Consider the following 27699-nt stretch of genomic DNA (forward strand, 5'->3'; position numbering starts at 1 on the left):
TTTATAAATTTCATTACCGCATTTTTTAAAATAGAAGTTTGATACCAAGTTAAATTTTTAGGCATTTGTTATTTAAAAAAGACATTGTAAAAGATAAATCTTCACCTTTCTCATTTACTCTGTAATAGATTAATCAGTAATCACTAGTCAAGATACCTTTTTTGTATTGTCCGAATTTCACAGGGCCTGAATTATTATTATTATTATTATTAAACAATCGATGACGCGAAGGCAGTCTAATACAACATGCAACCGAGTATTTTGTATATTCTTGAATGACCAGAATGAAATATTAAATTTCTTAACATCAAACTGTTACTGTAAAAAAGAAAGGAAAAATAAAAGACACTGATGCGAATCACAAATTGTAGATTTTTCTCTTCTTTATTCATTTGGAGAAAAATAGAACATATATTCAAACACAAAGAGGAAGTACATAAAACAAAAGTCTCAACGAAAAACTTCTTTTCATGCAGAAGATTTTGAATAATTCTGTTTCATAAGAATAAGTCTGATCCATTGGAGAAGGTAAGTGAATTCTATTTTTCATCCCTATCCAAATCTATTACTGATTAGTGACAAAATCATAATTATGTATATTGATTGTAATTTTTCTTTAGAGGATGGCCGTACATCTGGGGCAGAATTTTATCTTGAAATCTGTCTGAAGGACCTCTAAGAAGAGCAGAGTTGTGTGCAAGAAACATGATCCCATTATCACCAATAAGGAATCCTTTTCATAAAAGTAAAATGTGCGTATGAAATGTTGGAAATAAACATTACTACGTTTACATCATTGAGGATCCTATACCGGAGCTTGCCAGCAGAAGCTGATTCTGTAAGTTTATGTATTAACTCAGTTAAAGGATTTCTAAACAACCCTGCTCCAAATTTGTCTTATTCCTTATCCAGTGGACGTTTGACTTGGATTACTGTTCATTATCTTCATATTTCATCCATTCCATTGGTATTTACCATTAGATCCTTACCCATGTTATTGGTCAGTAAACATGCAACATCCCAGAATAATTCCCGACGAAATGTATTTGCGTTTTATGTTTTATATGGGATTTCGTCCATAATAGAAAAGTATTTTACAAACATATTGGAATTTTAGGCCACTTCAATTGGACTACCATCGATGAAATAACATATGACGTTTTCATGACTGATATATATATTTTTACTATCAAAAACTAATCATTAATTTAAACATAGCCAATATGAGCAAAGGGTTTGAAATTGTGAGTATTGTGTAGTTGAACGAGTTAAACATCTATATGACAAAATAGCACAAGATCTTTACAAGTAATGCTATTTTTTAATGGTATGTGCAAGTCAATTAAAAAGAATGAGATAAAACTATCAGGCTGATGTTACAATATCTCCGGATCCATTCAAAGTAGAATGGATATTGCTCCAAAAATCTTTTTCCTCTGGATCATCCTTTGGATACTCAATGTAAGATTTTTTATCCATCAATTCACGAAGATATAGCGGTATTTGGGGATGAGATAAAACCTTGTAAAGAACGACAAACAGCATCTCCTCTCCTGCTCTTTCGTAGAAACTTTCCATTTGCGCCATTCTTAATTCAAACATACACCAATACGATTTTACAAATTCTGGCGAGAGCACGAACACAGTGTATCGACTTTGATTAATTGCCGTTGATATATTTTCTGCAATGTCATATCCGGGAACAAAGTCCCGGAAGTGAAGACATAATTTTAGGTTCCCTTTACTTTCTAGCATTGGTAACATTTTCTTTATCACAAAATCTCTGTCCTCATCAGCATGAGAAATGAAAGCATCATATTTGTACATCGTATGATTCTTGAGTGATTTATACCCGTGAAATTTACTTTTGGTCATGTAATAAAAATATCGAACCTTCCATCGGTATCGGTATACTATTCTTGTAAATAGCAGAACAAGAAACAAGATTATCAATACCAAAATTCCTGCTGCTAACTCAGAATATGGTCCACATCGCATATCTAATTCAATCAGGATTTTTCTGTCATTGAAGGAGAAAATTCTTTTATCCTCAGTGGAGCAATTGTAGCTTTCAAATGACATAAAGTTGATGTTCTTCTTTTGTTTTTGAAACATCCACTTAATGAACACTTTTGTTTCACAGTTACAAAGTAAAGGATTATTACGTAGATCTAATATTAACGGAAAATCCCTCCAGTTTGCTATTTCATCCAAGGTACGTCTTGTTGATCCTGATAGTGATGATAATCGATTATTTGATACGTTTAAAACTTTTAGGTTTTTCATATGGTTGAATTTGAATACAATGTGATCCATTGAATTAAAACTAAGGTCAAGTGTCGAAACTTTAGAGAGAGATTGGAAGACGTTTTTAGAAAGAGACACAACTTCATTATTGCTTAAGTCCAGATGTGTCAAATTTGTTAAATTCTTTAGAATCTTACCATTTACATCTTTAGCTAGAAAAATACCTAGTTTATTATTGGATAGTTGAAGATTTTCAATAGAATTAAAAAAATCAAAGAAAAAATTTGATACATATTTGCAATTATTTTTGGATAAGTTTAAAGTCTTTAACTTTGTTAATCCAATGATTGGTCCTATCCACTTAGACACTTGATTTCCCTGCAATGAAAGGCTTTCTAAGTTATTTACTAAAAATATAACTTTTGGGACATCATATCCCAATGAACTATGGACCAAATACATAATTTTTAACTTTGGTGGCAGCGGAAAAAATAATGGAAACCGTGAATTTTCTCTGCGTTTTTTTGGAGAGTTTGGAACAAAACCAACACTTCTTTTGGTAATTTTGTAACTTTTCACTGATAAGGGCACATCATCTTTGCAGTTTAAATCGGTGATGAAATTACCGCCGATCAAATCGTGAGAAGAGAATGTTTGACTTACATTTAACCATACAAGATTTCTCAGTGCATTAAACTGGAAGATATATATGCCTTGTGTAAGGCGATTGTCAGCTAATGATAGGGCTTTTAGTCGTCGGAAAATCCATGTTACATTGGACTCCAACAACTCGATTTTATTGCTATCCAAATACAATTCTGCTATCGATGTATTTTGTAGATACTTAACATCGTCCAAAGTGACTTTTGTTCCCATTCCAAAAATGCAGTGTATTTGTTTAATTCTCAAAATATCTATTGATGTGAATTGTAAATCAAAAGTAAGGTTTTTAAGATTTCTAAATGTAAATTCCTTATTATATGATAAATCTAGTTCTTTTAGATACAACAATCCAGAAAATGCATTTAATTGCGAGGATTTTATTTCACAGTGGGTCATATATAATGTCCTTAAATGATTCAAGTATCTGAAATAATTTTTTTCAATTGTTTTGATTTGACAGTGTCCGCCATTGTTTCCCGAAATATCCAAATAAAAGAGGTATTTCAGATGCGAAAAACTGCTACCGAATGTGCTATTAGGAAGTCCATTGATAGACAGATGGCTCAACTGAGAGAGTAATGAGAGACTTTTAGGATATATCTCATTGTTTGGAGATTCCGGGTTCTCTACCTTTATGTTAAGAGCTTTTAAATTGTAATAAGGGTTCAAACACTGAAGGAGGAAAAGTTTCATCGTTTAATTTGAACTTGTTATTAGAAATATTAAGCGTTCTGAGCATTGTCAAATTCTCAAAAGGGTTATTGTGAAAACTCGGTATGTCATTGTATGACAAATCTAAATACATTAGCAATCTCAGATACGATAGTTTTGGACAGTTAGTTATATTATTGTAGCTTGCATCTATTTGAGTCACTGCCTGTGAGAATTTGGGAAGAACTTTCAATCCTTTTCCAGAACAATCTGCTTTTAGGCCACCTTGAAGATGTATGCAACGACATTTGGGGTCTTCAGAGCACAGAGTTGAGTTCATTTGTGTTCCTCTCAAGATGATAAAAATCACTAAAATGGTAATTTTTTCCCACATTCTCTGTGCTTAAAAACAAAAGATAATATAAATTAAGTTGTGGTATAAGCAAAATTTAAAGTAGTCAAAATCCAATAAAACACTTGGAAGTATTATTTGTCTGTATATCGTCAAAAAATTTTTGATATTAATTATTTCTTTCTTTCAACAAAACTAACAGCTTTACTGAAAGGTGTAATGTAATCTGTGTATTTTAAATTACAAAAAAGATTATTAAAAAGTTTATTATACACACTGAGAACGATAATCACATGAATTGTTCATGTCTTTGCTGGTTAATTTTATATGCAGTGAATATTTTACAAACTAAAATCTATCTTACAAGCCCGAGCGAATGGGTGTTGGGGGGAGGTGGGAGGTATCCATTAGATTCATCTCTCTTTAGACAAAATATTTTATGTGGTCACTTCTGTAATGAAAATTGCTTCAATAATCCGGACGGCGACTTTTTAAATGTGAGTTGACTTGATGGACCAGTTTTTAAATTTCTTTTAAATGTGGCAAATGTTATGATCAGTGTACTGTTTATAGACCTGCTGGTATGCTATCAAAAATGTCCTACAATAGTCCAGTTAGCAAATACAACCTGTCATTGGGTCGTATTTTGTCTGATTAGTTTCATACCAATTGTTAGGCTGTTGTTTATGTACTAAATTTGACTACGGATTTTTCCGTCTACCTGATCAATACATAAGGCTCACGGTGGGTGAAACTGGTCGACAAGGGATGCTTAATCCTCTTTCGCACCTGATCCCACCTCTGGAATTAATGCCCTATTCACAGATCTGTATTGTTTGTAGATTTTGTTGAGATCAATCACTGTTCCTTATCCTTCTCTTTTTTATCCTTCCTAAGATGCCACTTATAAAGATGTCCAAGGACAAAACATAAATATAAGGTCATAGTTCTAACGATAACATAGAGGCTCTCATAGGACTGTGGTAAGCACATGTAGGATAGATTTAGGGGACTTAGGAGATTCTCAGTTTAATTATTTAGACTATGTCTACATATCAAATAAACAGTATTATTAGAACAATATTTTCATGATTTGCGAAATTCAATAAAGATGTGTATTTTTACTACCAAAGTCCACTTCGTGATCGGGAGGCCCGGGTTTGATTCTAGTTCGCCGAGCCGCGTCAAAACCTAAGACGTTAACATAGATAGTGATTGTTCCTTCGCCAAGCGCCCGACATTAAAAGTGAAAGTCACGGGTCTTTCGGATGTGACCTTGAAAACCGAGGCCCCGTGTCACGGTAGGTGTTCACACTATAAAGAACCCTCACTGCATAATGGCCCTGAGTGCCGAGCATAAGTCTAAATTTAAAACTCTTCACCGGTATATGGTGACGTCTCTATTTGAGTGAACGATTCTCGAATAGGACGTAAAACAACATACAATCAATCATTCCTATTATCAACATTGTTTATACTTTAGTGCTTGGTAGTTTACTTGATTAAGATACTTGATAGTTTATATTTTACTCCAACTCAACATTTTATTCATTCTTTTAAAAAAACAAAAAAAAACAAAACTATTTTTGTTAATCAATTGATTAACACTGTCCACTTCTCAGCTATTAGGTCCGGTTTTGTAAAAACCATCTGTAGGAGAGATTTCTTAAGTAAAAGGAGTAAGCATCCCATGTTGACCAGTCACACTGGTCGCCAGCCCTTTGTATTGATCAGGTAGACAAATTTAATATAAAAGCAAAGGCCTAATAATTGGTACGAAAAAACGTCGGCCAAAATAGAACCCATTGATAGCTCATATTTGCTAACTAGATCATTACAATGACCATAGCATTTACGAAATGCTGACTTTAATCGAGGTTTTTGAAATCCCTGTTACATCTAATTGTCTGTCACTAGCCGGCCTCGGTTTAAAATGGTTTCAGAACATGCTCTTGAGTATCGGATAAGTTGGTATATGCAAAACTCATATGTATCTGAAGTTGGAATATCACGACATAAATAAGGAAAGTTGATGAAAAAAAGTCATCTCGTTTAGTTGTTGGTATCCAAAGGAAAGTCTTGTCACAAGGATTACACATGTGAAGTATGAAATCCCTAGCACCAACCGTTCAAAATTTATGGCCAAACAATTTATTTGTTAGTTGGTCCTTATAGTCTACAGACAGTACAACATCCAAATATGAAACAGATGTTGCAAACTCTGTGGTATCTTTATTTTGAGTTAATTGGGATATATCGAATCGTCATATGAATAGAAAAAGCTATTTTAATTGATAAAACTTCGTCAATATATCGAGTTGAAGGTCACAGTAACTGTTTTCTTTTTCTTGAGTAGAAGTTTGTGATGAAATGTATGGAGAAAAAAAACAGTATTTAAGCTCAAAAGTCCATTAAACAATACAAATTTTGGAGCAGAGAAAACAACAGAGGTGGGATCAGGTACCATGGAGGAGTGAGCATCCCCTGCCGACCGGTCACACCCGTCTGTGCTCCTTGTCATGATCGGGAAATAACGAAAAAATCCGTAAACAATTCAGTGTGTAAATAATGGCCTAACAATTAGTATGAAATAAGTCAGTCAGCGTTTGACTCAATGATAAATTGTATTTAGTGAAAAGGTCATTGTATCGACCATAGAACTTACGAAATGACGACTTTAAACGAGACTGCTGATATTCTTGTTTCATCAACTTGTTTGTCAATAATTTACCTCGTTTTAGAAATTGTTCGTACGTAGAGCATGCTCTTGCGTATCGAATCAACTGAGAGATATAAACCGCGTATGCACGTGATGAAGGTATATTGCTGCATAAGTAAGGGAAGTTGACGATTGAAAAGTTAAAGTCATCACGTTTATCATCAAGCTTGATTGTTAGATTACCATTAACGTCTTTTTCTAGTAAAATATTCAAGTATGAAACAAATGTGTCAGATTCTGTGGTATCTTTTATATCTAGCTCACTTGAATATATTGTATCGACATAAGAATGGAAATAACCATTGTTAATTGACAATACGTCATCGATATATCTAAATGTCGAGTTGAAGGCCACAGCAAGCGTGTCTTCTTTTCTTGTATAAGATTTTGAACAAATTCTGCTTCATAGGAATACAAAAATAGGTCTGCTAATAACGGGGCGCAATTGATACCCATGGGAATTCCAATAGGTTGTTGGAAGACTTGGTCTCCAAAAACCACATAGATATTGTCAATCAGAAACTCAAGCATCTTTTTAAAATCAAATTCAGAGTACATGTGCGTACATTCAGAATGTTTTTAACAAAATAATTTTCAAATGACCAATGACAAAGTAAGTAAATTTAGGAGTTCCATTTTCATTGAAAAGGCAGCTGTCAATGATATTAAAAAGCCTGTAGACCTTTTCACAAAAATTCTTACGATTTATCGTAAGAATTTGAGTTACGATTCTCTAAAGATAAATCTTACGTCAGTTTCACAAACGCACTCGTAAGTAAAAAAAATTCGTACGACAATTCTTACGATTTTAGTCTACGTGCGAACTTACGATTTCACTTACGACAAAAAGCTTCCCTGACAACCTACTTTCGTTTCTTTTGCATATGCGCGGTACATATTTCCGTGTTTACATCGGTGTCGTCTATACGCCCCCCCCCCCCAAAAAAAATGGATAAATTGGCAAAGAGAAAACCGAACTGGACAAATGCAAATAGAGGTGCTGGTACAAGCTGTCACAGATAATATTAAGTTGGTAAAAGGAAAATTCACACCATCTATAACCAATGAAGTCAAAAATCGTTGCTGGGCCGAGATAACGTCACATGGACTTTAATTCATCGTGAAGAATGTTTGTTTATAAAGTTGAAAAGTCGTAAGTTTTCATGTTGTTGATTTAGTAAAATTTTGTGATTTCAAATTTTCCAAAAGTTCCTTGAAATTTTTAAGTATCCACATCTGATTTACACTGCTTCTCGAATATATTGCTGCACAGTGCTCCTGAAGTTTCTCCTTCACTACTTTTAATATTTCAAGGAGGAGTAAAGAAAGAGGCTTGGGGGAACATTTACTGGAACCTGCTATGTATCTTTGTTTGTAAGGATTTTTATGAAGTTTCCGAATACATTATAGATATAGTAATTCAAATTCATTATGGTTGTTGGGAATATTAAAAATATTGAAAACTGACATATGAATTTGAAGAATGTCCTCCTGATATGTGGAGATAACGAAAAGGAATCAAGCTCAAAAGTCCATTGAAACAATGCATATCGGGAGCAGAGCAAACACAGACCTCCAAAAAACACCAGAGGCGGGATCAGGCGCCAAGGTGGAGTGAGCATCCCCTGTCAATCAGTCACAACCCGCCATATGCTCGTTGTCATGACCGGGTAAACGGACAAATCGGTAGGCAATTCAATGTTTAAATAATGGCCAAACAATTTGTATGAAAAACGTTGGTCAGCATTCGACTTAATGATAGATTGTATTTGCTGACAAGATCATTGTATCGACCAAAAAACTGTTAAAAATGATGGCTTAAAACGAGACTGTTGATATCCTTGTTTAATCAACGTGTTTGTCAATAGCTTGCCTCGTTTTAGAAATTGTCCATGCTGTACGTAGAGCATGCTATTGTATATCATATCAACTTTGAGATATAAACACCATATATAGGTGATATGGGTATTTTGCTACATAAGTAAGAGACGTTGACATAGAAAAGTTGTAGTCATCACGTTTATCATAAAGCTTTGTTGTTAGATTACTATTAAAGTCTTTGTTGTTTGGTTACCATTTACATCCTTTCCTACATGTAGTAAAATATCCTAACATACAACAGATGTGTCAGACTGGTATCTTTTTGTGTGGTATCTTTTATTTTAATTTCACTGGGATATATAAAGTGGACATATGAATGAAGGTAACTATCGTTAATTGATAATAAGTCGTCGATATATCTAAATGTCGAGTTGAATACCACAGCAAGTTTCTTCATCTCATGTAGAAGTTTTTGAATAAATTCTGCTTCATATGATTATGAATACATAAATAAATCTGCTAATAAAGGGGCGCACTTAATACGCATATGAATAAATTATGCTTCATAGGAATATAAAACAGAATTTTTCTTGACACCGGTTCCATTGAGTCCGGATAAAGAGTTGTTTAGATACAACATGGAACACCACTGGTGCATATGACGAGAATCCCATACCTCAGAAGAGAGAGAGAGAAAGAGAGAGAGAGAGAGAGAGGGAGAGAGAGAGAGAGAGAGAGAGAGAGCTGTTAAATAATATCTTTTTTCTTCTGAAAACAATTTTCCTAAATCCCTTAATTGAATTTTGCTTCGAAATTGTAGGTTTTAAAGCATGGTTGGCAGTTTTTTCCACTGATAATTAAGTAACTTCTACTGCATGTTGAAATCTTAATGAGTTTTAGAATACACAATTTCGCCTGTTATCTCGTGAATTTCAGACATTCAATACGACTAGTTACACTCTCTTGCACAGGGCACCTGTGAATTTGATATCTAATTGTGTAATTCACTTTTTCGGCTAATTTATTTAGAATATCATATGACTACAGGAACTAATGTTAGCTTTATAATGGTACCGACTCTTGTGACAACGAGGGTAAAAAAAATTATCAAACAATGTGCTGATCTAGATATTTCATTGATGCAAAGTATGAATTTAAAACATATTGAAAGAGGGATTTTATAGGGCTATAAATTCTGATATTATAGTATCTGATTTTTATATTTCCTTGAATTGATTTGTGTAATTGTGTTAATCTATACAACTTCACCAATAAAATGAATATATTACTTGCATAAATGTATAATTGTGTATGTTGAAAACCTACTTCATGATTCATTGCTTTTGTATAGATGAGGTATATACAACCAGACGATTTGGCCCAGAACTAAATTATCTGAGTTTATAAGGATCCACTGTTTATCACTTCCGTAAGATTTCCTTTAATGAGATATAACAAAAACTATCAATCGTCAATATTTTGTGTTTGAAAATTATGCTCAAGTAAAAAAAGGCTTATATTTTTTACTGAACTTGATAAATCTAATAAGTTAAATTTGTCTGAGCTATGATATGTGTCCGATCAATAGTGAAATTATCTTGTAGGAAAAGGGAAAATAAATTTCAGTGCAAGATTAACTACAGTTATTGTCTAGATATGAAACTTGCTATAGTTTGAACATTGAATATTAGTCTGTATATCTTGAAAAAGAATGAGAATTAATAAAAGACGCTCACAGAAAAATTTGTGGAATACTAAATGACCTACATTATTTTACAGGATGATAGATTTAGTTACATTTAGATGTAGTTAAAAAATTTTATGGATGTGTCATTCCAAGTTTTTGTGAGTTTTTTGTGAGTCTGACAAATTAAAGTTAAACAAAATTGCATAAAAAATATTGGTCCAGCCCGTTAAGCAAAATGGGATCAATTTGAAATTAGTTGCAGTTGACAAAATATATTATGATATAGAAGTAATAAAATCTAGTTTGTCCCCATTAAAAAAATTCTTTCGTATAAAGGAGATAGCATTGTTTGTCATCTTCACTTTTTTCACATGAATTTTAAATGCTTGTATTCAACATCATAATAAACACAAAAAGAAGAAAATTGAATACTTTTACTTACCGTTCTTATGTCTGGCCCTTCCTGCTTATGAAGTAAATTGTATCATATAACAGGAACTCCAGAAATGTGGTTTCTGTAGTCTGTAGTGAACAAGGTTCACGATCTAAAAAAAAGGTGAAAGAAAGTAAGTACTTAAATCCTTTCCTATTGGCTTTCAGGCAATTACGGTTACGAAATAGTCTCAAAGAGCTGTACAAAGACATTTAAATCACCGATTGCTATTGTATTCGCTACCTTTCATCCAAAAATGGACGCTATATCACATGACAGAATAATTGAATATGAATGTGTACATGATCTCAACATTTTGAATGCTCAACCTCATTAAACACAATAAATTGTGAACCAATCAAAGACTGTTGTTGTGTCAACTCATTTAGCAAGGGGCACTCCACAGGAGTCGCGCTTGCTTTCTGAAGTCAATCAATATACATGTAAGTGCGAGGTCAGAGAATCGGGCATGACGGTATAAATATTTGACATCTATCTTTTCAGGTTACAATGTTTTGGCGAATTATTTCTGATTTTAATTACGTTATAAAAATGTTTTCTTTAAACATGGAATGATTCTGGTTATACTCAATACTCAGGTTTTGACTGTTGATACCCCTAGACCTTCTTATTCAAACCTACCGAAGTGTGAATGTGTGGAAAGGTGTATATATATATATATATATATATATATATATATATATATATATATATATATATATATATATATATATATATATATATATATATATATATATATATATGTGCAGTATCATTTAAAATTTGAATTAAAAATGCATTGAATATATTCACTTTCTGTTTATGTATGCCCTTCCTGGTTGTGAAACATCAGATAACAGAGACCCCAACAAATGCGAAATTCATGATCTAAATATAAGGTCATATTTCACAATGGCCCACAGATAATTGCGCAGTTAAGAAATAGTTTCAAATGATGGTAGAAATATTTGACATCGCCCTTTCTAATCCAGATTTTGCGTGTCGTTTCTAATTTTTTTGCTTCATTATAAAAACTATTTACTACAGTACATTATGGATATATTTATTTCTAAATTTTGTTTGTTTGTTTGTTGTTTAACGTTTTTTTTAAATTTTGAATTTTACTGGTTTACATGATTCATTAGTTAATCAAAAACGGCTGTCCCTGCCTAATAGAAGTAATATATTGATGTGTATTTTTCCAGACTTAGTTGCTTTGTTATTGAACTATGGAAACTTTACAGGATTGTATTATACTCAGGTGACTTAAAGCCTTTATATGCCTTAGAACTATAAAAATCAAAGAGGGGAATTGCGAATACTCTTATTTTGTAATTCTTTTCTTTTAAATAAGATAAAAAATATTTCTTTACACATTTGTTTTTTTCATCGTTCGCTCGATCATGACAGGGAGGACCTGATTCTACCTTTGATGTTTTTAGAGGCCCGTGTTCGTACTATTCTTAATTTGTATTGTTTCAATGGACTTTTGAGCTTGATTGCTCTTCGTTATCTTTATATTTCATCCATTAGCCATTGGGACATATGAAGTCATACATCATGATCACAGTCGTTATTTTCCCCTATAATGTAATGTACTTTCATCTTTCTGACAAATGTGAAATATAAACTATGTACTGTAAATAAACACTTTCTGTACAAGGATAGAAAACAAAAGGCTTGTATTATCGTTATACAAAATACACATTGCTTTCCGAATAACAATAAACGGGAGTCAAAATAAGACAACCTTCCTCACAATGAAGTTTATAATCTGCGAACGATTACTGATAAAAAACGACATTCAAAGAAATTAGTTATAAAAAGGAGAAAATGCGAACATTATTGTTGAAGTTCAACAATTTTTGAAGAACATTATATCCATTTTTTTCTTAATAGAGGATTATTCGCATTAATAACATTAATAATGTTCTTTATCTGCGTGAAATGTTGCAAAGATTAAATTTTGCGAAAAATTTTCAGGGAGCAATGTTCCGACTTCTACGACAGTAATTTAGCTACTATAGTATATTCCACATATGGCGCTCGTATTGTATATAAAATATTTAGCAATGTTGATCAGGCAAGCTCCCAGCGGTATTATGTTTCAATTTCAAAGGTATTAATTTCAGAAAAAAAAATATTGAAATTTCACTTTCACTGTAATTTGACGATTTGTAAATTAATTTTCCATTCTTTAATTATTATTGTTTTACAAATCGGCTTAATTTTAAAACGTGACTGTTGCCAATATATGTAAAACGGTGATAGACGTGGCAAATAAAGTGTATATGAACAAGTAAGCTTTCATGGATTTTTTTCCTAGCGACAGAGGTATAAGAAATGTCTAACCGAAATAGGTACCATGTTTGTTAAAATCGGAGGAAAACCTGCAATTGATACAATCCTCTAAAATATTTCTAAGAAGGTATTTTATAAGTCCTTGAAAGGATAATAGATAACATTTGAGGACAGTCATTGCAATAAACGTTTTTGTCACTGTTGACACCAATATATTAAAACAGACTTTAAAATAAAATTAAAAAATACCGAATTTGGTTGATTTTTTTCCGCCAAAGTTGACGTCCAGATGAATACAACAATTAAAATTTAATAGTTAGAATTTAAACTTTAACTTTACATGCAGGTCAATTGCATCAATTTACATCCATTTATGGAAAGCAGTTGCCTTTTGATTAAATTTATTTCATAAGAAAATCTGTAGCTAAAAGCTGAAAATAAAATATCCAAGATAATATTTATAAATATCAATTTTATTCAAGACTACATTTCAGAACACAAAAGGACATTTAAAAGCGAGACCGTAAGCTTGTTTAACAAATTAAACAAAATTAGATAAACAGCAAAAACAACACATATGTAAATTCAGTGAAAATGATGGAAAAATTTTTCACAACTATTAACCTGACAAACAAAATGTTTGCCTGAATGAAGAGAAAATTTTATTTGTAAAGCATCATACTGTACTTTCGGTTAATTACAATAAATTCTGAAAAGAAGAAAATGCAGAGCAACAACACGTAGTTTAATTAGATGACCACCTGACACTATATTAATGATAAAATGAATAATAAAAAATAGCTCTTGTGACACAAATTAGCCTAACATATAAGTAGCATTTCATGAGTGTTTTCATCCATCAATTTACTTAACCAATGATTACACTGATTTGGAAAGAGGTCTACATGTAACCAGTAACAAAAGAAGGTTATTGCAGAGCATTAAAAAGCTAATACAGCGTATCATTTCATTAAAAAAAATGTTTTAAAGGTTTTGTTATAAAATGACACTATTTAGCGAATTTTTCAAGTCAAATTTTTCTAGTTTATACAAATACAGAAAATGAAGGCCTGTATCTATTTTTTTTTAAAATCAAATCATTAACAGAAATAGCTAACATTTTCTTATAAATAGTAACATTGACATTAAACAATAAAGTAAGCTAGATAAATTCCAATCCCACCAATGAGTTTTTCAATATCGATTGAAATTAACAATTTCTACCTTTTCCACCGTGTATCTCTTAATTGTGTATTTATAATTAGCACCTGTTTTCCTGGCATATTTAGAGTTCTGAGGCGATTTTGCATTTATAAAAAAGCTTGGAAAATTCAATGCGAAATGTCTTGCTAAAACTGGCATAAATTACAAGATCTAGAGGTTTTCCGATTACAAAGGATATTGTCATTATGGTATTGTATATTCCCTGAGCATCAAGGAGGACTGACATATCATTAGATGTTAAAAGAAATGTGGCATATGTAAAAAGTGGGACCTCCTGTACGATAAATGATAAGCCAAGAATAATGTTCAATTTCATTAAAATGAGGTATTTTATTTTACTTTTCTTTCCAGTCTCTGGTGCCAAAACGGACAAAAACTTTAATTGTTTTCGCATTAAAAGTGTAAGTAAAATTACCAACACAATATCCAAAATTGTTGGTAAAGCCAAGAAGTAGATGTATAAGAAATGCCTTCCATAGTTTTGAAGGAAGTAAAAGGTGAAACTTTCATAAAAACCTGAGTTTAAATCCATCGTACAAGCTTGGATAATTTTAGACTTGTGATCTTTGCCAGGAACTTGAAACGTCCAAACCCCTTTCAATGGCATACCAGAACCCCAAACTAAGGATACAGACAAAAAACTCAAATGAATTACAGCAAAAATCATAAAAAATGGCTTTAAGTTCCAAAACTTCCATTTTAAAGGAAATGCAACGATTATATATTGAGAAAAAGACATGAAGCACTTGATCCAAATTGATGTTCCATGAAGATTAGTTTGCAAGTTAAAAGAAGCTAGTACGAACCGACAGATTTTGTATTCTATATACCCATAATCCATTTTTAGAAATGTAAGAGCACCATCTCGAATTCCAGTTAAAAGTGTGCAAAGAAGGTCCAGAAGCATAATGGCGACTAGGTACTTCTGAGTGTAGCCGAACAGCTTTGCTCGCTTGAAGACAGCCAGGAGTATAACGGTGACAATAAATGGAAGTAGCCACAAGTACGGGGTAAGCTTAATAAAGTGTGTAGATTCCCCGTACCAATCTTTAAATAAAATACCATGTCCAAGCTCAACTTCATGATTTATCATTTTTCTAATAATTTCTTCTGGGTATTTCCTCAGGATTTCTTCTGGGTATTTCCTCACGACACTAAAATTCATTTTTTTGTTCTGATGTTTTTGCGATAACTTTCCTGCAGATGTATGCAAAGAAATATACTCCTTTTACTGAGGCTGAAGGAAATTTATTCCTTTTTGATTGAAAACAAATGAAAATTTATTGTATTTATAACATGTTTGTTTCAATATAAATTTCAAAAATTAATTAAAAATAGATCACTTGGCATGACATATTGTATTTCAATATGCCGGTCAAGAGAATATGAAAATTTTATCGGCATAAAACAAGTTATTATCTTTCAATAACAAAAATAATCTGTGGACTGTATTGTTGAATCTTATTTTAATTAATTTATTCTCGTCAGGTTTAAGAGAAAGTAAAAGTACTATCATTCTAATAACAGAGTGTCAGTTCGCTTGATCAAACGTGCTAAACTGTGACACGTTGATTACCATATAATTGATTGACCGTTTGGTATCAAAAGTACATACTACTTTGCGTATAGGACAGAGTACCCCAAATCCCACCAAGAGTATAGACCAATTCCATCGAATACACTCAATGCATGATTGTTTACTACAGCATTTCTAGAAAACAACAACAATAGATTTTTCCTGTGATCATTAGTGTCATGTTTAATCATGAATTGACAGGATAAAAATAATACATGTATTAAAAAATTAACAACATGAAAACTAGTAAAGCAATACTTCTACTAGAATATAAACATATTATGCAAGAGAAAGCTGAAAAATGCATTATTTAATACACTGAAGATGGTGTTTCCTATCTTTCGTTCATGAAACTCTAGTACTTGGTTGTGTGTATTAAAAGAATTGATATAAATCAAAATGTATAGAGGGATCCTTTCTTGCACGAAGAATACTGTGGAGCATTTGAAAATGTATTTGCAAGGCTTTGAAGACCACGTTTTCACACCTCCCAACCTTATCAATATTCCGGGTCATGAACCCTATGGAACATTCATTGCAACAGATGATAATTTCTACAAAGAGAGACAACTTAAACTCTTTGAAATTCAATTATTTTGTGTTAGGTCAGTAATAACATAACAAAATGGTACAACAACAATTGGTCTACTTTATGTATATATGTGTAGGTTAAGTTCTATTAAATAAACATTCTGACTTTTAAGAACTTTAAACAAATTTACATGCATGTCGCATGTCTCAGAATAACATTCAAAATAAATGCAATAAAAATGACAAAATATTGGAAAAATGAAAGTTAATACTTACAGGGAAAACATTTATGATACTTCTCCATACACCAAAAATATACATGTTTTTAATAGTATTGATTTCATTATTGTAATATGTCATAGCAACACTTCGTAATAAAATACATTTACATTGCATTATTCTAAAAAAAAAATATCAATCACAGTAGTTATTGCTTTCACCTCCGGCTAATATAAAGCACGTAACACAGATTGTTAGTGTTGCTACTTTGTGGTCTTTTCACAGAAACGAAAATACGATATAACGGGGTCTCAATTCATGGAAAAATAATTTAAATTTCAAGTATTTGCATATAAAGGATTTCAGTTATATTATGAAAAGGATCTGTAAATGTATGACTGAGAATAATCCGAAAGAATGCAATGACGTACGACTAGAATTTGATAATTTTTACTTTGTTTGATGAGGTTTCCTGTCTGTTTACTCATTAGAATTAAACAGAGAGAGGGGCCACGAACGTCTTGAGTCAAACTCAAGGGCTGTATTTTACTCAAATCTGAGATTTTTTCTCAAGTCGCTGAGTTTAACTCAATAAAGTGTGCCACGAAACTTGAGTCTTACTCAAATAGAGTTTTTTCTTGAGTTTTTCTCAAAATATCTGAGATTGCTAGGTAGCTGTCTTAGAAGTCAACTCAACACAAAAATGGCTGCCAGGCGCATTATAATGCAAAACATTATTAGGCAAGAGAGGATACCACGTCGACTTCAGGATAGATCAAATCCACTGGAATCGTTGACAGAGGAAGAAATTTTTATGAGATACAGGTTAAGATCCGCCACTATTTTCTTCAGATGTAGTCTCATTGAAAACCAACTGGAACATCCGACGAAGAGGAGATCGGCTCTGCCACCATTGTTACAGGTGTTACTAGCACTTCGTTTCTTTGCTACGGGTGCGTTTTACCAACTTATTGGGGACTCGCTGGCTATTTCCAAGTCGACTACAGGACGAGCTGTACGGTACGAGAAGTTACCTCCCTCCTCTGTTCGCTAGCCAGACAGTTCATTCGCTTCCCATCAATTCCTGAAACTGCAGAGATACGCACTAAATTCTACAGTTTAGCAGGTATACATGTCCAAGATTTGATTATCTGTATTGACATGACAAGTCTAAAACAACTGCGTACTTGGCAGTTTCTTACCTGGCGATGTACAGTGCCCGACCGCTAGGCCTAATGTTACGTCATAAAACATCCAATAAACACACTTTCAATGACTTTTGATAGTCTGTTCCGCAAAGCAGCCTCCACATTCTTTATATCATAAGAAAAAAGTATAATAAAAAAAACCCAAAACTATCTGAAATGTCGCACACAATTTTCAAATCATACTCCATGAACTTATTTCATTTTATAAGGGAGATAACTCAGAATCAGCTGCACAAAAGTATGGTGCGCGAAATTACCCAAATTTCTATATTTTCGGAAGTTAATCCAAGCTGTGTTTCATAGCATATTTCAATTTTAGCAATTAATTGTTATGGGAATGAATAGATTATTATATTACACTTGCTAAAATGAAAAAAAAGCCTTATTAAAACAAAGATCTGCAATATATATACATTGGGGGTTAAATATAAATATAATATTTATTTATTTAAGTCAGGTGCTATATATCTTGTTTACTTGTGTTCATGTAGCTGACTCGTGATTTTTGCATGAATTATTGATAATTTCTTTGTTACTAATGTCTTTTCCAATAATTTATGTAATTTTTCATTCTGGCCAAATATGGAATAAATATCTTAATTAATGGTTAAAAGAAAAGACAAAAGGTTATTATCACCCCCCCCCCCCCCGCACATTAAGAGGTTTTGCAGTACAATTACAAGTATAAATATAATATTTTAACCATAGAATGTTTTTATTTTGTTTGTTTGTTTGTTTGTTTGTTTTTTTTCTTTTGTTTTTGTTTTGTTTTTGTTTTGTTTCTTGTTTTTTGTTTGTTTCTTGTTTTTTTTTGGCCACCAATACCTATAATAAATGATTTTTTGTTATGCTCATCTGTTTTTCTACTCAAGATGATATTCAAAGTCTTTAAGGATATTTGTACAAGATCACATTTTCATAGAATATATACAATTGTTTCTTCTTATGATAGTCACGTGGTTTTAGTCTATGGCAAGATTGAGAGATAAGGATACGGATCAATTTAGAGAATGACATGCTTTTCTCAGATTGTATGCATTTACATTGTCGCAAATTTGATGGTCAGACTGATTTTGAAAATATAACATATTATATGTAATAATCGAGGGAAATATTACATGTATAATTTTTTTCTTGTTTGTAAGATTTAGCAGAAACATAACTTGTTTTTGTACTTGCAACCCCCCCCCCCCCAAAAAAAAAAGAAAAAAGAATAGTAAATTTACTTTCTTTCAGATGGCCTGTGATGCCTCGTTTAGATTTGTGAACTGGTTGCAAAATGGCCGGGTAGTGTACATGATTCCCGTGTGTTTAGAGAATTGTCTCTTGCTAGACTCTTCTAAACTGGTAAGGCATAAATAAGAAAACTGAAATACGTGATTTTTCTATGACATATAAATTATTATAATAATGATTAAAAAAATAATTAGCTTCAAAAGGGAGGAGAATATTCAGTCATACATTAACATATAAATTAAATTTGGGAGTAAACGGTATTTAAAAGGGCATTCTAAAGTGCTTTACTTTTGGAGTTAACTGCTTATATTTTTTGTTTTAATATCCATTCAGAACATAGAATATTTATACTTACAGGAGCACGAAATTGTATTATTTTGGGTGATTCAGGATATGCTCTCAAGAGGTACCTCATGGTTCCATATTTGACTCCCAGTAACAGAGCACAGGAGAGGTTTAATACATCCTTATGTCGCACGAGAGTAGTTATAGAACAGACATTTGGTATCCTAAAAAGGAGGTTTCCTTGTCTACAGACAGGTTTACGGGTGGAGCCCGACAAAGCTTGCGCTATCATTGTGGCCTGCACAGTTCTCCACAATCTTAGGATTGAGAGACATGACATTGTAGATCCGATACCAACTGTTCGAGGTCAAGTGATCGACGAGGTGGCGCTGCCTGCGGTAGGAGGGCAACACGAAGGAAAGCATGTTAGAGATCACATCGCCAATGTGTTTTTGGGCATTGAATACGTAAATAGAATCGATATTTAAATAGATATATATACTAAAAATAAAATTTCATTGATGATTTATTTGCATTTATAAAACTACGTTTTATTTAATTCTTTTTCAACTTCAATAACAATATTTCTTCTTTTAGCTTCTCTTTTTCTAGACTTAAAACTTCAACTTCTTCTAACATCTTCTTTTTCTTCAAATGCATCAGCTCCATTTCTAACTCTAACTTTCTCTTTTCTGTCTTGAGAAGATCTTTCTGTAGAATTAATAAACTCTGTTCCTTTTTGTTTTCTTTATTAGAGCGAGGTGGCACTGAGGTGTACGTGTCAGAAGATGAATCTTGACCCTCGCTGCATGTTGAGATGGATGCCACCTGATCCCTTTCCTTCTCTAATTCTGTTAAAACAGAATGATGTAACTATTCAATGATGCATTTGTTTGTTTTGAACATATTTTTTGACAATCAAAAGGATCAGAAACAAGTTTTATCAACTTACTAGTTTCTCTCCTTAATGTAGCACAATAATTATCATGCAAAATAATATAATATATATATATATATATATATATATATATATATATATATATATATATATATATATATATATATATATATATATATATATATATATATATACGATTTAACACTTTTATTTTGTGCTTTCGCGCAAGGATTTTGACCCCTTTTCCAAAAAAAAAAAAAAAAAAAAAAAAAATCAATTAATTAAAAAAAAAACCCGCACGATTTTAGCGCTTTTAAAGTGAAAAATCTGTTGAGGATTTTAATACATGTACGTATTCTTTGCGTATGTCTAGTAAATAAACATACATGCTTTTTTTTTCACTTGATTTACTAGGTATTCGAACTGCGCATATCCAGTATAGTAATATAAAATCTCTCGAAATAGTATTAAGGTTATTACTAAAGGTGGTTACATGTATTTCATTTACATCAAGAAAGTATTCTTACCACCAGAATCAAAACCTGAGTCTAATCCCTGCAAGGACGGCCTTCCCTCCAAAGTATCCAACATGGCTTGCTCAACAGGGGTTGGTGATGGGGGCTTTGGACCTCCACCTGTCTTGGGTCTTTTAATTTGGGACAGTTTGTCCTTTGCTACGTTAAGAACAATAATAATAATAAAATTTATTTTAGCTTGTCAGACTCATTATTAGTCCCCTATCGGTGAAACCGGAGGGGACTATAGGTTTCATCTGAGTCTGTCCGTCCGTCTGTCTGTCTGTCTGTCTGTCTGTCCCTCTGTCTGTCAGTCTGTTTCACTTGGTTTTCCGCACTTTTTTCCTAAACGCTTGCAGATATTGAGCTGATTTTTGGTATGTGAGTTTATCTTGATGAGTTACAGATCAAGTTTGCATTTCGTTCCGCTTCATTGACTTTTGACGGAATTACGGCCTTTTCAATTTTTACAGGTTTTCCGCAATTTTCTTCTAAACGCTTGTAGATATTAAGCTGATTTTTGGTATGTGGCTTTACCTTGATTAGTTATAGATCATGTCTGCATTTCGTCCCGCATCATTAATTTTTGACGGAATTATGGCATTTTCAATTCTTAACGGGAACGGAACCAGATTACACATGCCGGTAGGGGACTAGTATTGCTAATGCAATACTCTCAGAATGCTTGTTTCTTTTAGAGACTCCGTTGTAAATAAAAGAGCGTTACCCATGCGCGGATCTAGAGGGGGGTTGGGGGGGTTCCAGAATTTGCAGAGTTATTAGTCCCCTATCGGTGAAACCGGAGGGGACTATAGGTTTCCACTGAGTCTGTCCGTCCGTCTGTCTGTCTGTCTCTCTGTCCGTCTGTCCCTCTGTCTGTCTGTAAGTCTGTCCCACTTGGTTTTCCGCACTTTTTTCCTAAACGCTTGCAGATATTGAGCTGATTTTTGGTATGTGGGTGTATCTTGATAACTTACAGATCAAGTTTGCATTTCGTTCCGCTTCATTGATTTTTGACGGAATTACGGCCTTCTCAATTTTTAAGGGTTTTCCGCAATTTTCTTCTAAACGCTTTCAGATATTGAGCTGATTTTTGGTATGTGACTTTACCTTGATTAATTATAGATCAAGTTTGCGTTTCGTCCCGCTTCATTGATTTTTGACGGAATTATGGTATTTTCAATTCTTAACGGGAACCAGATTACACTTACCGGTAGGGTACTACTATTGCTAATGCAATACTCTCAGAATGCTTGTTAAAAGTATATACTGAAGCAAGTAAAAAACGAATTTGGACCCCCTCTAGAAAACGTGGACCCCACCACCACCACAATTTTTTTTCACGTTGGGGAAATGGATTTTAGATTGCTTTTGTTTTGTTTTGTTTTGTTTTTTTTTTGGTTTGTTTTGTTTTGTTTTTTGTTTTTGTTTTTTGTTTTTTTTTTTTGCTTGTCAAGACATTTCTAGGTTGGAAATTTTTTGATTGGGAATTGACCCACCCTGGAAAAAAATCCTGGATCCGCGCCTGTTACCGATACATGTACATATATATTATGAAACGATGCTATAAAGATAAAAGACAAGGCCAAAATAAAAAATACCTTTGTTTCCCCTAACGCGACCGACCCACTTAAATCGTGCCGACTGAAAAGTGTTTTTAATAAGATTATTTAATTTTTTTTTTTTATTATTTTTTATCAACTTTATAAAATACAATTTCATCAAAATCCGTTTTATATCAGAACTGCGACTTTTGTTTTACTCTCATTTGGTGTCTACAACATCTGGCCACAGAGGGTTAGTTCGTGTTATAAAACAATGGTGACGTATCAATCTTATTATATATCTTTAACTTATTAGAATCCTACACTCTTGAGACATCTCGTGAATTAATGTACCATGACTAAGGAGTGTTAGGATGGTATTTACAAATGTGTTTTCTAAAATTAACGTACGTAGTACGCATAGCAAAGCCTGCCTCATGAGCAGATGAGGGGCGCTCCTTGTGAATACATATCAATAAATTTCACTGCATTTGATTCGTTTCGATCTAAGAAACAGTTCATGTATGATCATATTTTTGCTACGTTGTAAGTTCTTTCTAAGCTCATTCTTCCAAGTTATTTCTCTAGTTGCTTACTTTGTAAATACACTTTTTCTTATTTTGTTTTTTCGCGCACTTATTTTTCTAGTATTTGTGCGGATTTGGTTCTGTGTTCAGTATTCCTCTATTTACATCCGGTTTTAAACAGATGTTTTCAACCCATGGCTTTGCTCACTATCTTCCTTGAACATATACTTATTTTTGATACTAATGATTGAATGTGTGAATAGTATATCTAAGCCATGGATAGTAAGTAATCTTTTATATATCTCTTTGTATGTCACCAACTACAGTTCTACATATTCTAATATTCATTATCATGTCAGTGTGATACAAAGTCTTTTAATTATTGGATGCATTGAAACAAACCCAGGTCCTACAAATAATATGAGGCTTAGTTCATTAAAAATAGCACACAACAATGTGTGCAGTTTATTACCAAAACTTGATATTATTAATGCAGAACTATCACATTTTGATATTATAACAATTAGTGAAACACATCTCGATGACAGCATAGAAAATGAGGTATTATTAATAAATGGATTTCATCCACCTATTCGTCTTGACAGAAATAGGTATGGAGGAGGAGTTGCAATGTATATATCCAATGAGCTTGAATATTATGAGCGTAAAGATCTGCATACTAATAATCTAGAAATTCTATGGTCAGAAGTACATGTTATTAAGAAAAAATTTCTTGTTGGTGTATTGTATAAGCCACCCGATTCATTAGCAGACTATTGGAACAGTTTTTTCTCCAACATTGACAAGGTTCAGGAATGTAATTTACCTATCATTCTATTAGGTGATTTTAATGCTAATTTTTTGTCTGATCAAAGTTCACAATTTAAACTTCTCTTACAAAGGTTTGGCCTCTCGAATTTGATACATGAACCTACCAATTTTACTCTAAGTTTAGGGCAATAGAATTCAATCCTAGTAAAACTGTTAATTTAGATTTTAGCAGGAAAAACTTTTGCCATCCAAAAATTAGATTTGGTGAAGATGGGCCTACTATTCAAAATGTTGAAACACATACTCATTTAGGGATAAGATTTCAGCAGGATGGTAATTGGAGATCCCACATACTTGATATTCATTCCAAAGCCTGTAATCGATTAAATATCTTAAGAATGTTAAAGCACACCCTTAAGCGGGATGCTTTGATAAAAATATATTTTGCTTTTATTCGTCCTGTTCTTGAATACTCAGACATTGTATGGGATAATTGTACTGATAGAGATGCAAAATTACTAGAAGATGTTCAAGTTGCAGCTGCACGAATAATAACAGGCTTAAAGACTAATTCATCAAGATCAAAACTTTATGAAGATCTTGGCTGGGATACACTTGAAATAAGAAGAAAAATACATAAACTAGTGTTATTTTATAAAATAGTGTATGGATTAGCTCCCCAGTATTTGCAAGATTTATTACAACAATGCATTTTACCACATAATTCTTATCCTTTAAGGAATCAGGGCAATCTTACATTTCATATTCCTCAAGCCAAAACGACTTCATTTATGAAAAGTTTTCTTCCTTCAACTATAAGACTTTGGAATGATTTACCCTTTAATATTCGAAACCTTTCTACACTTTCATCATTCAAGACTGCCATAAAGAATATATACTGCTTAAAACCTATGAAATATTACAACTATGGAAGTCGTAAAATGAATATATTACATTGCCAATTGCGAAATAATGCTAGTAATTTAAATGCTGATTTATTTAATCATTTTTTAAGGGAAGATCAAAATTGTGACATGTGCGGATATAGCTTTGAAACATCATTTCACTTTTTTATGAAATGTCCAAAATATTGTGTACAAAGGCAAAACCTTATGCAAAACTTTAATACTTTGCAATTACCAATGCCTATATCCTTACAACTTATTTTGAATGGAGACAATAATCTTACTTACAACCAAAATATTGCCGTATTTAAAATTGTTCAAGAATTTATTGCATCTACAAAGAGATTTGCATGATATTTATTCTTTTTTTTTTGATTTTGTCAAACCACAGAACCAACATTTATTTATGTGTTCTTATTAATTTCACATTTATACTTGTATTATTATAATTATCAGTCATATATGTTAAATGCAAACTTATATAGTATCATCAGCTCATTGATATTCTTTTTCCTTACTTATTTTGTCTTCTTTTTGTATGTATGTGTGTGTGTATATATATATATATATATATATATATATATATATATATATATATATATATATATATATATATATATATATATATATATATATATATATATATATATATATATATATATATATATATATATATATATATATATATATATGTATATATGTATGTATGTATGTATATATATATATATATATATATATATATATATATATATATATATATATATATATATATATATATATATATATATATATATATATATATATATATATATATATATATATATATATATATAAATCTCTTTAGAATATACACATGTATATATTTTTTCAATGTTATGTAATTAATATTTACTTGTAACATGTATGACTTGACCTGTATTGTGGAGAGGACTTATATAGGCAGTGCCTGCTGTCCAATCCAGTTATGTTTAATCATAATAAAATATTGTTTAAAATTAAGTTGTAAGTATGTCTTTGTATGATTATTTTATCTTGATAAATATAATTCAGATGTCGTTTCTTTATTCCTTTTATCTATGGGGTATTAACTCCGTGACTATAAAATTAGATATATGAAACTTTAATCATTTTAGATATGGTTTGGTTGAATTATATATTGTTTATACATGTACACTATTTCCAGATAGTGTTGAAATCTTTAAAATTTGCTCATGGTACGGCTTCCTGAGACGTCCAGTTTATTCTTCTTTAATTAGGCCCTTGAAAACAGGTTGTTTCTTTGCTTTCAAATACCTTTAAAAATTGTTGGGCCGTAGGAGGGCTCCTAATTTAGACTTTTACTCGGCACTTATGGCCATTGATCATTAAGCATCAGTAGGGGATCTTTTACGTGTCATCTACATGTCATCTACTCCGACACTGGACCTACGTTTTTACGGTCTTATTCGACTGACCGGTCTCCACGTCCCACATCGGGACCTGTGACTTAGAATAAGCTCCTGAATTACGTCGTGACTCCAAAACGCAAGACTGGAATTACTGCGCCACGCGAGGCCCTTGACATTTTGTAAGTACTGGAACATCATAGAAGGTTTGAAAAATGTCCGATGGTTCAGTATTTGCGAATCTTGTGTTTTTGTAAATATTCAATTTCAATAAATTTACGCTGGCCTGAGATATTTCACAAGTTCAAATGAATAATATTTGTGAATAAACATGATAAATTTACCATACATGTTGCTTCATTTGTATGATGTTAGGTTTAAAAATTGGGTTCTTTTGTTCTTTCTTATTATAAAGATATTATTCAATTTTTCAGAATGTATTTCCAAAACTGCTGTCAGAAAAAAAAAATAATTTACCTACCTACCGACCCAACTTGAGATTTTTGGGTCGGGTTAGGGGAAACAAAGATATTTTTAATGATGGCCCAAGGTTTGATTTTTTAACTGAAATGTGCTTTGTATTCAGAATATAGTCAGAATAACAAAAAGTAAATGATTTTTAGATGTGTACCTCTGGCTTTCAGAATGGCTTACTGCTTTGATGCCTCCTTCCCTGTCCGAAAATAAATACCTACTCTGTAACAGAAATAAACCGGAAATTAGTTGCAACTCTTCAGTATGGAATGAATATGATAAGTTTTATGAAGACTTCCTAGATGGAGGGGGAGGGGGGGGGGTTTGCATGTGCGCCCATCAAATCCACCTCCATGACACACATAAGTAATTTGCAAGTTTTTTCACACTTAAAAAATATCAATATGAAAAGTAAATTAAATTAACTGAAAAAATTTCTTTGCGCTTTAATCTTTGTTTCGGTGAAAATCTTTAAAAAGGGGAAGGGTAGCCCGGGTTATAAATAGTACAATCTTTTATGCTAAAACATTTGCTGTATGATATATTATCACTATGCTAAGTTTATATGGAAAATGGACCTGACATTTATTTTCTTTTTTTCTTTTCTGAGCACTTTCTATTTGTATATATAGTCTGTTCAAAGTCTTCGCAGATGACGTGTTATTAACTCAATAAAAAGCTCATAAATTAAATAAATCTATAATTTAACTTAATAGGATACAAGCAAGAATGATTTAAAACTTTATAGATTTTTTTTATAGAATTTTTAAAATGTATTAAATGAAATATATGGAGATAACGAACAGTATTCAAGCCCAAAAGTCCATTAAACAATACAAAATAGGAGCAGAGCAAACACGGACCTCTAAACATCAGAGGTGGGATCAGGTGCCATGGAGGAGTGAGCATCCCCTGCCGACCGGTCACACCCGCCGTATGCTCATTGTCATGGTCGGGAAATAACGGAAAAATCCGTCGACAATTCAGTGTGTAAATAATGGCCTAACAATTAGTATGAAAAACATCAGTCAGCATTTGACTCAGTGATAAATTGTATTTGCTGACAAGGTCATTGTATCGACCATAGAACTTACGAAATGATGACTTTAAACGAGACAGCTGATAAATAAATTATCAAGGTAAGAAAATTTATAAATAATTCTTTGAAATAAACATACTCGTTTACAGCTCTTGCTACATCCTCTCAGGCAGCTTCTCTCTCTACTTTTCCCCTCCCCGGTCCTATAAAATTTCCAAAAAGTTTCTGCTCATTTTTTGAAACAAATTCAATTAAAACACTCTGTTCTAAATCGCTCCAGGAAGGTTTCCTTTTTGGAGTGGATGCTGCGAGGGGAGTTTCGACAGCCCCGAATATTGTTTCGTTAATTTTGGAAGGGTTTTCAACTATGATATCATACAGTACATCCATTTCTTCCATATTGGTGAGACAGCCGTTCCGTAGTATGCAACGTCATCAAAACAAAAAATATTAGGTCACAATTATGTGAATTGGCATTATAGAGGAAG

General features: G+C 32.3%; 1 protein-coding gene and 1 pseudogene across 1 annotated transcript; both read right to left on the reverse strand.

The window, feature by feature from the left end:
• Positions 1-632: 632 nt before the first annotated feature.
• Positions 633-10670, reverse strand: LOC133184998 (toll-like receptor 4). Its single transcript, XM_061320064.1, has 3 exons — positions 10583-10670; positions 3582-3963; positions 633-2506 (listed from the first exon to the last, which is right to left on the reverse strand). The coding sequence occupies exons 2-3, from the start codon at positions 3953-3955 to the stop codon at positions 1366-1368; spliced, it is 1515 nt and encodes a 504-aa protein (XP_061176048.1). The 5' UTR covers positions 3956-3963; positions 10583-10670; the 3' UTR covers positions 633-1365.
• A 9038-nt stretch (positions 10671-19708) lies between these two features.
• LOC133184999 (uncharacterized) lies at positions 19709-27610 on the reverse strand (annotated as a pseudogene).
• Between the last annotated feature and the right edge of the window lie 89 nt (positions 27611-27699).

This window comes from Saccostrea echinata, unplaced genomic scaffold, assembly GCF_033153115.1.
Source record: "Saccostrea echinata isolate AGI-Se365-2 ecotype Australia unplaced genomic scaffold, CSIRO_AGI_Sech_v1 ptg000012l, whole genome shotgun sequence".
Classification (NCBI taxonomy): Eukaryota; Metazoa; Mollusca; class Bivalvia; order Ostreida; family Ostreidae; genus Saccostrea; species Saccostrea echinata.

Excerpts from the sequence above, each read along its gene's own strand:
- LOC133184998 (XM_061320064.1), bottom strand. The coding sequence starts at position 3,955 with ATGTGGGAAAAAATTACCATTTTAGTGATTTTTATCATCTTGAGAGGA. Across the intron at positions 2,507-3,581 it reads GAAACTTTTCCTCCTTCAGT|TATTGAAAATCTTCAACTAT; the intron begins GTTTGAACCCTT and ends TTTTTTTAATTC.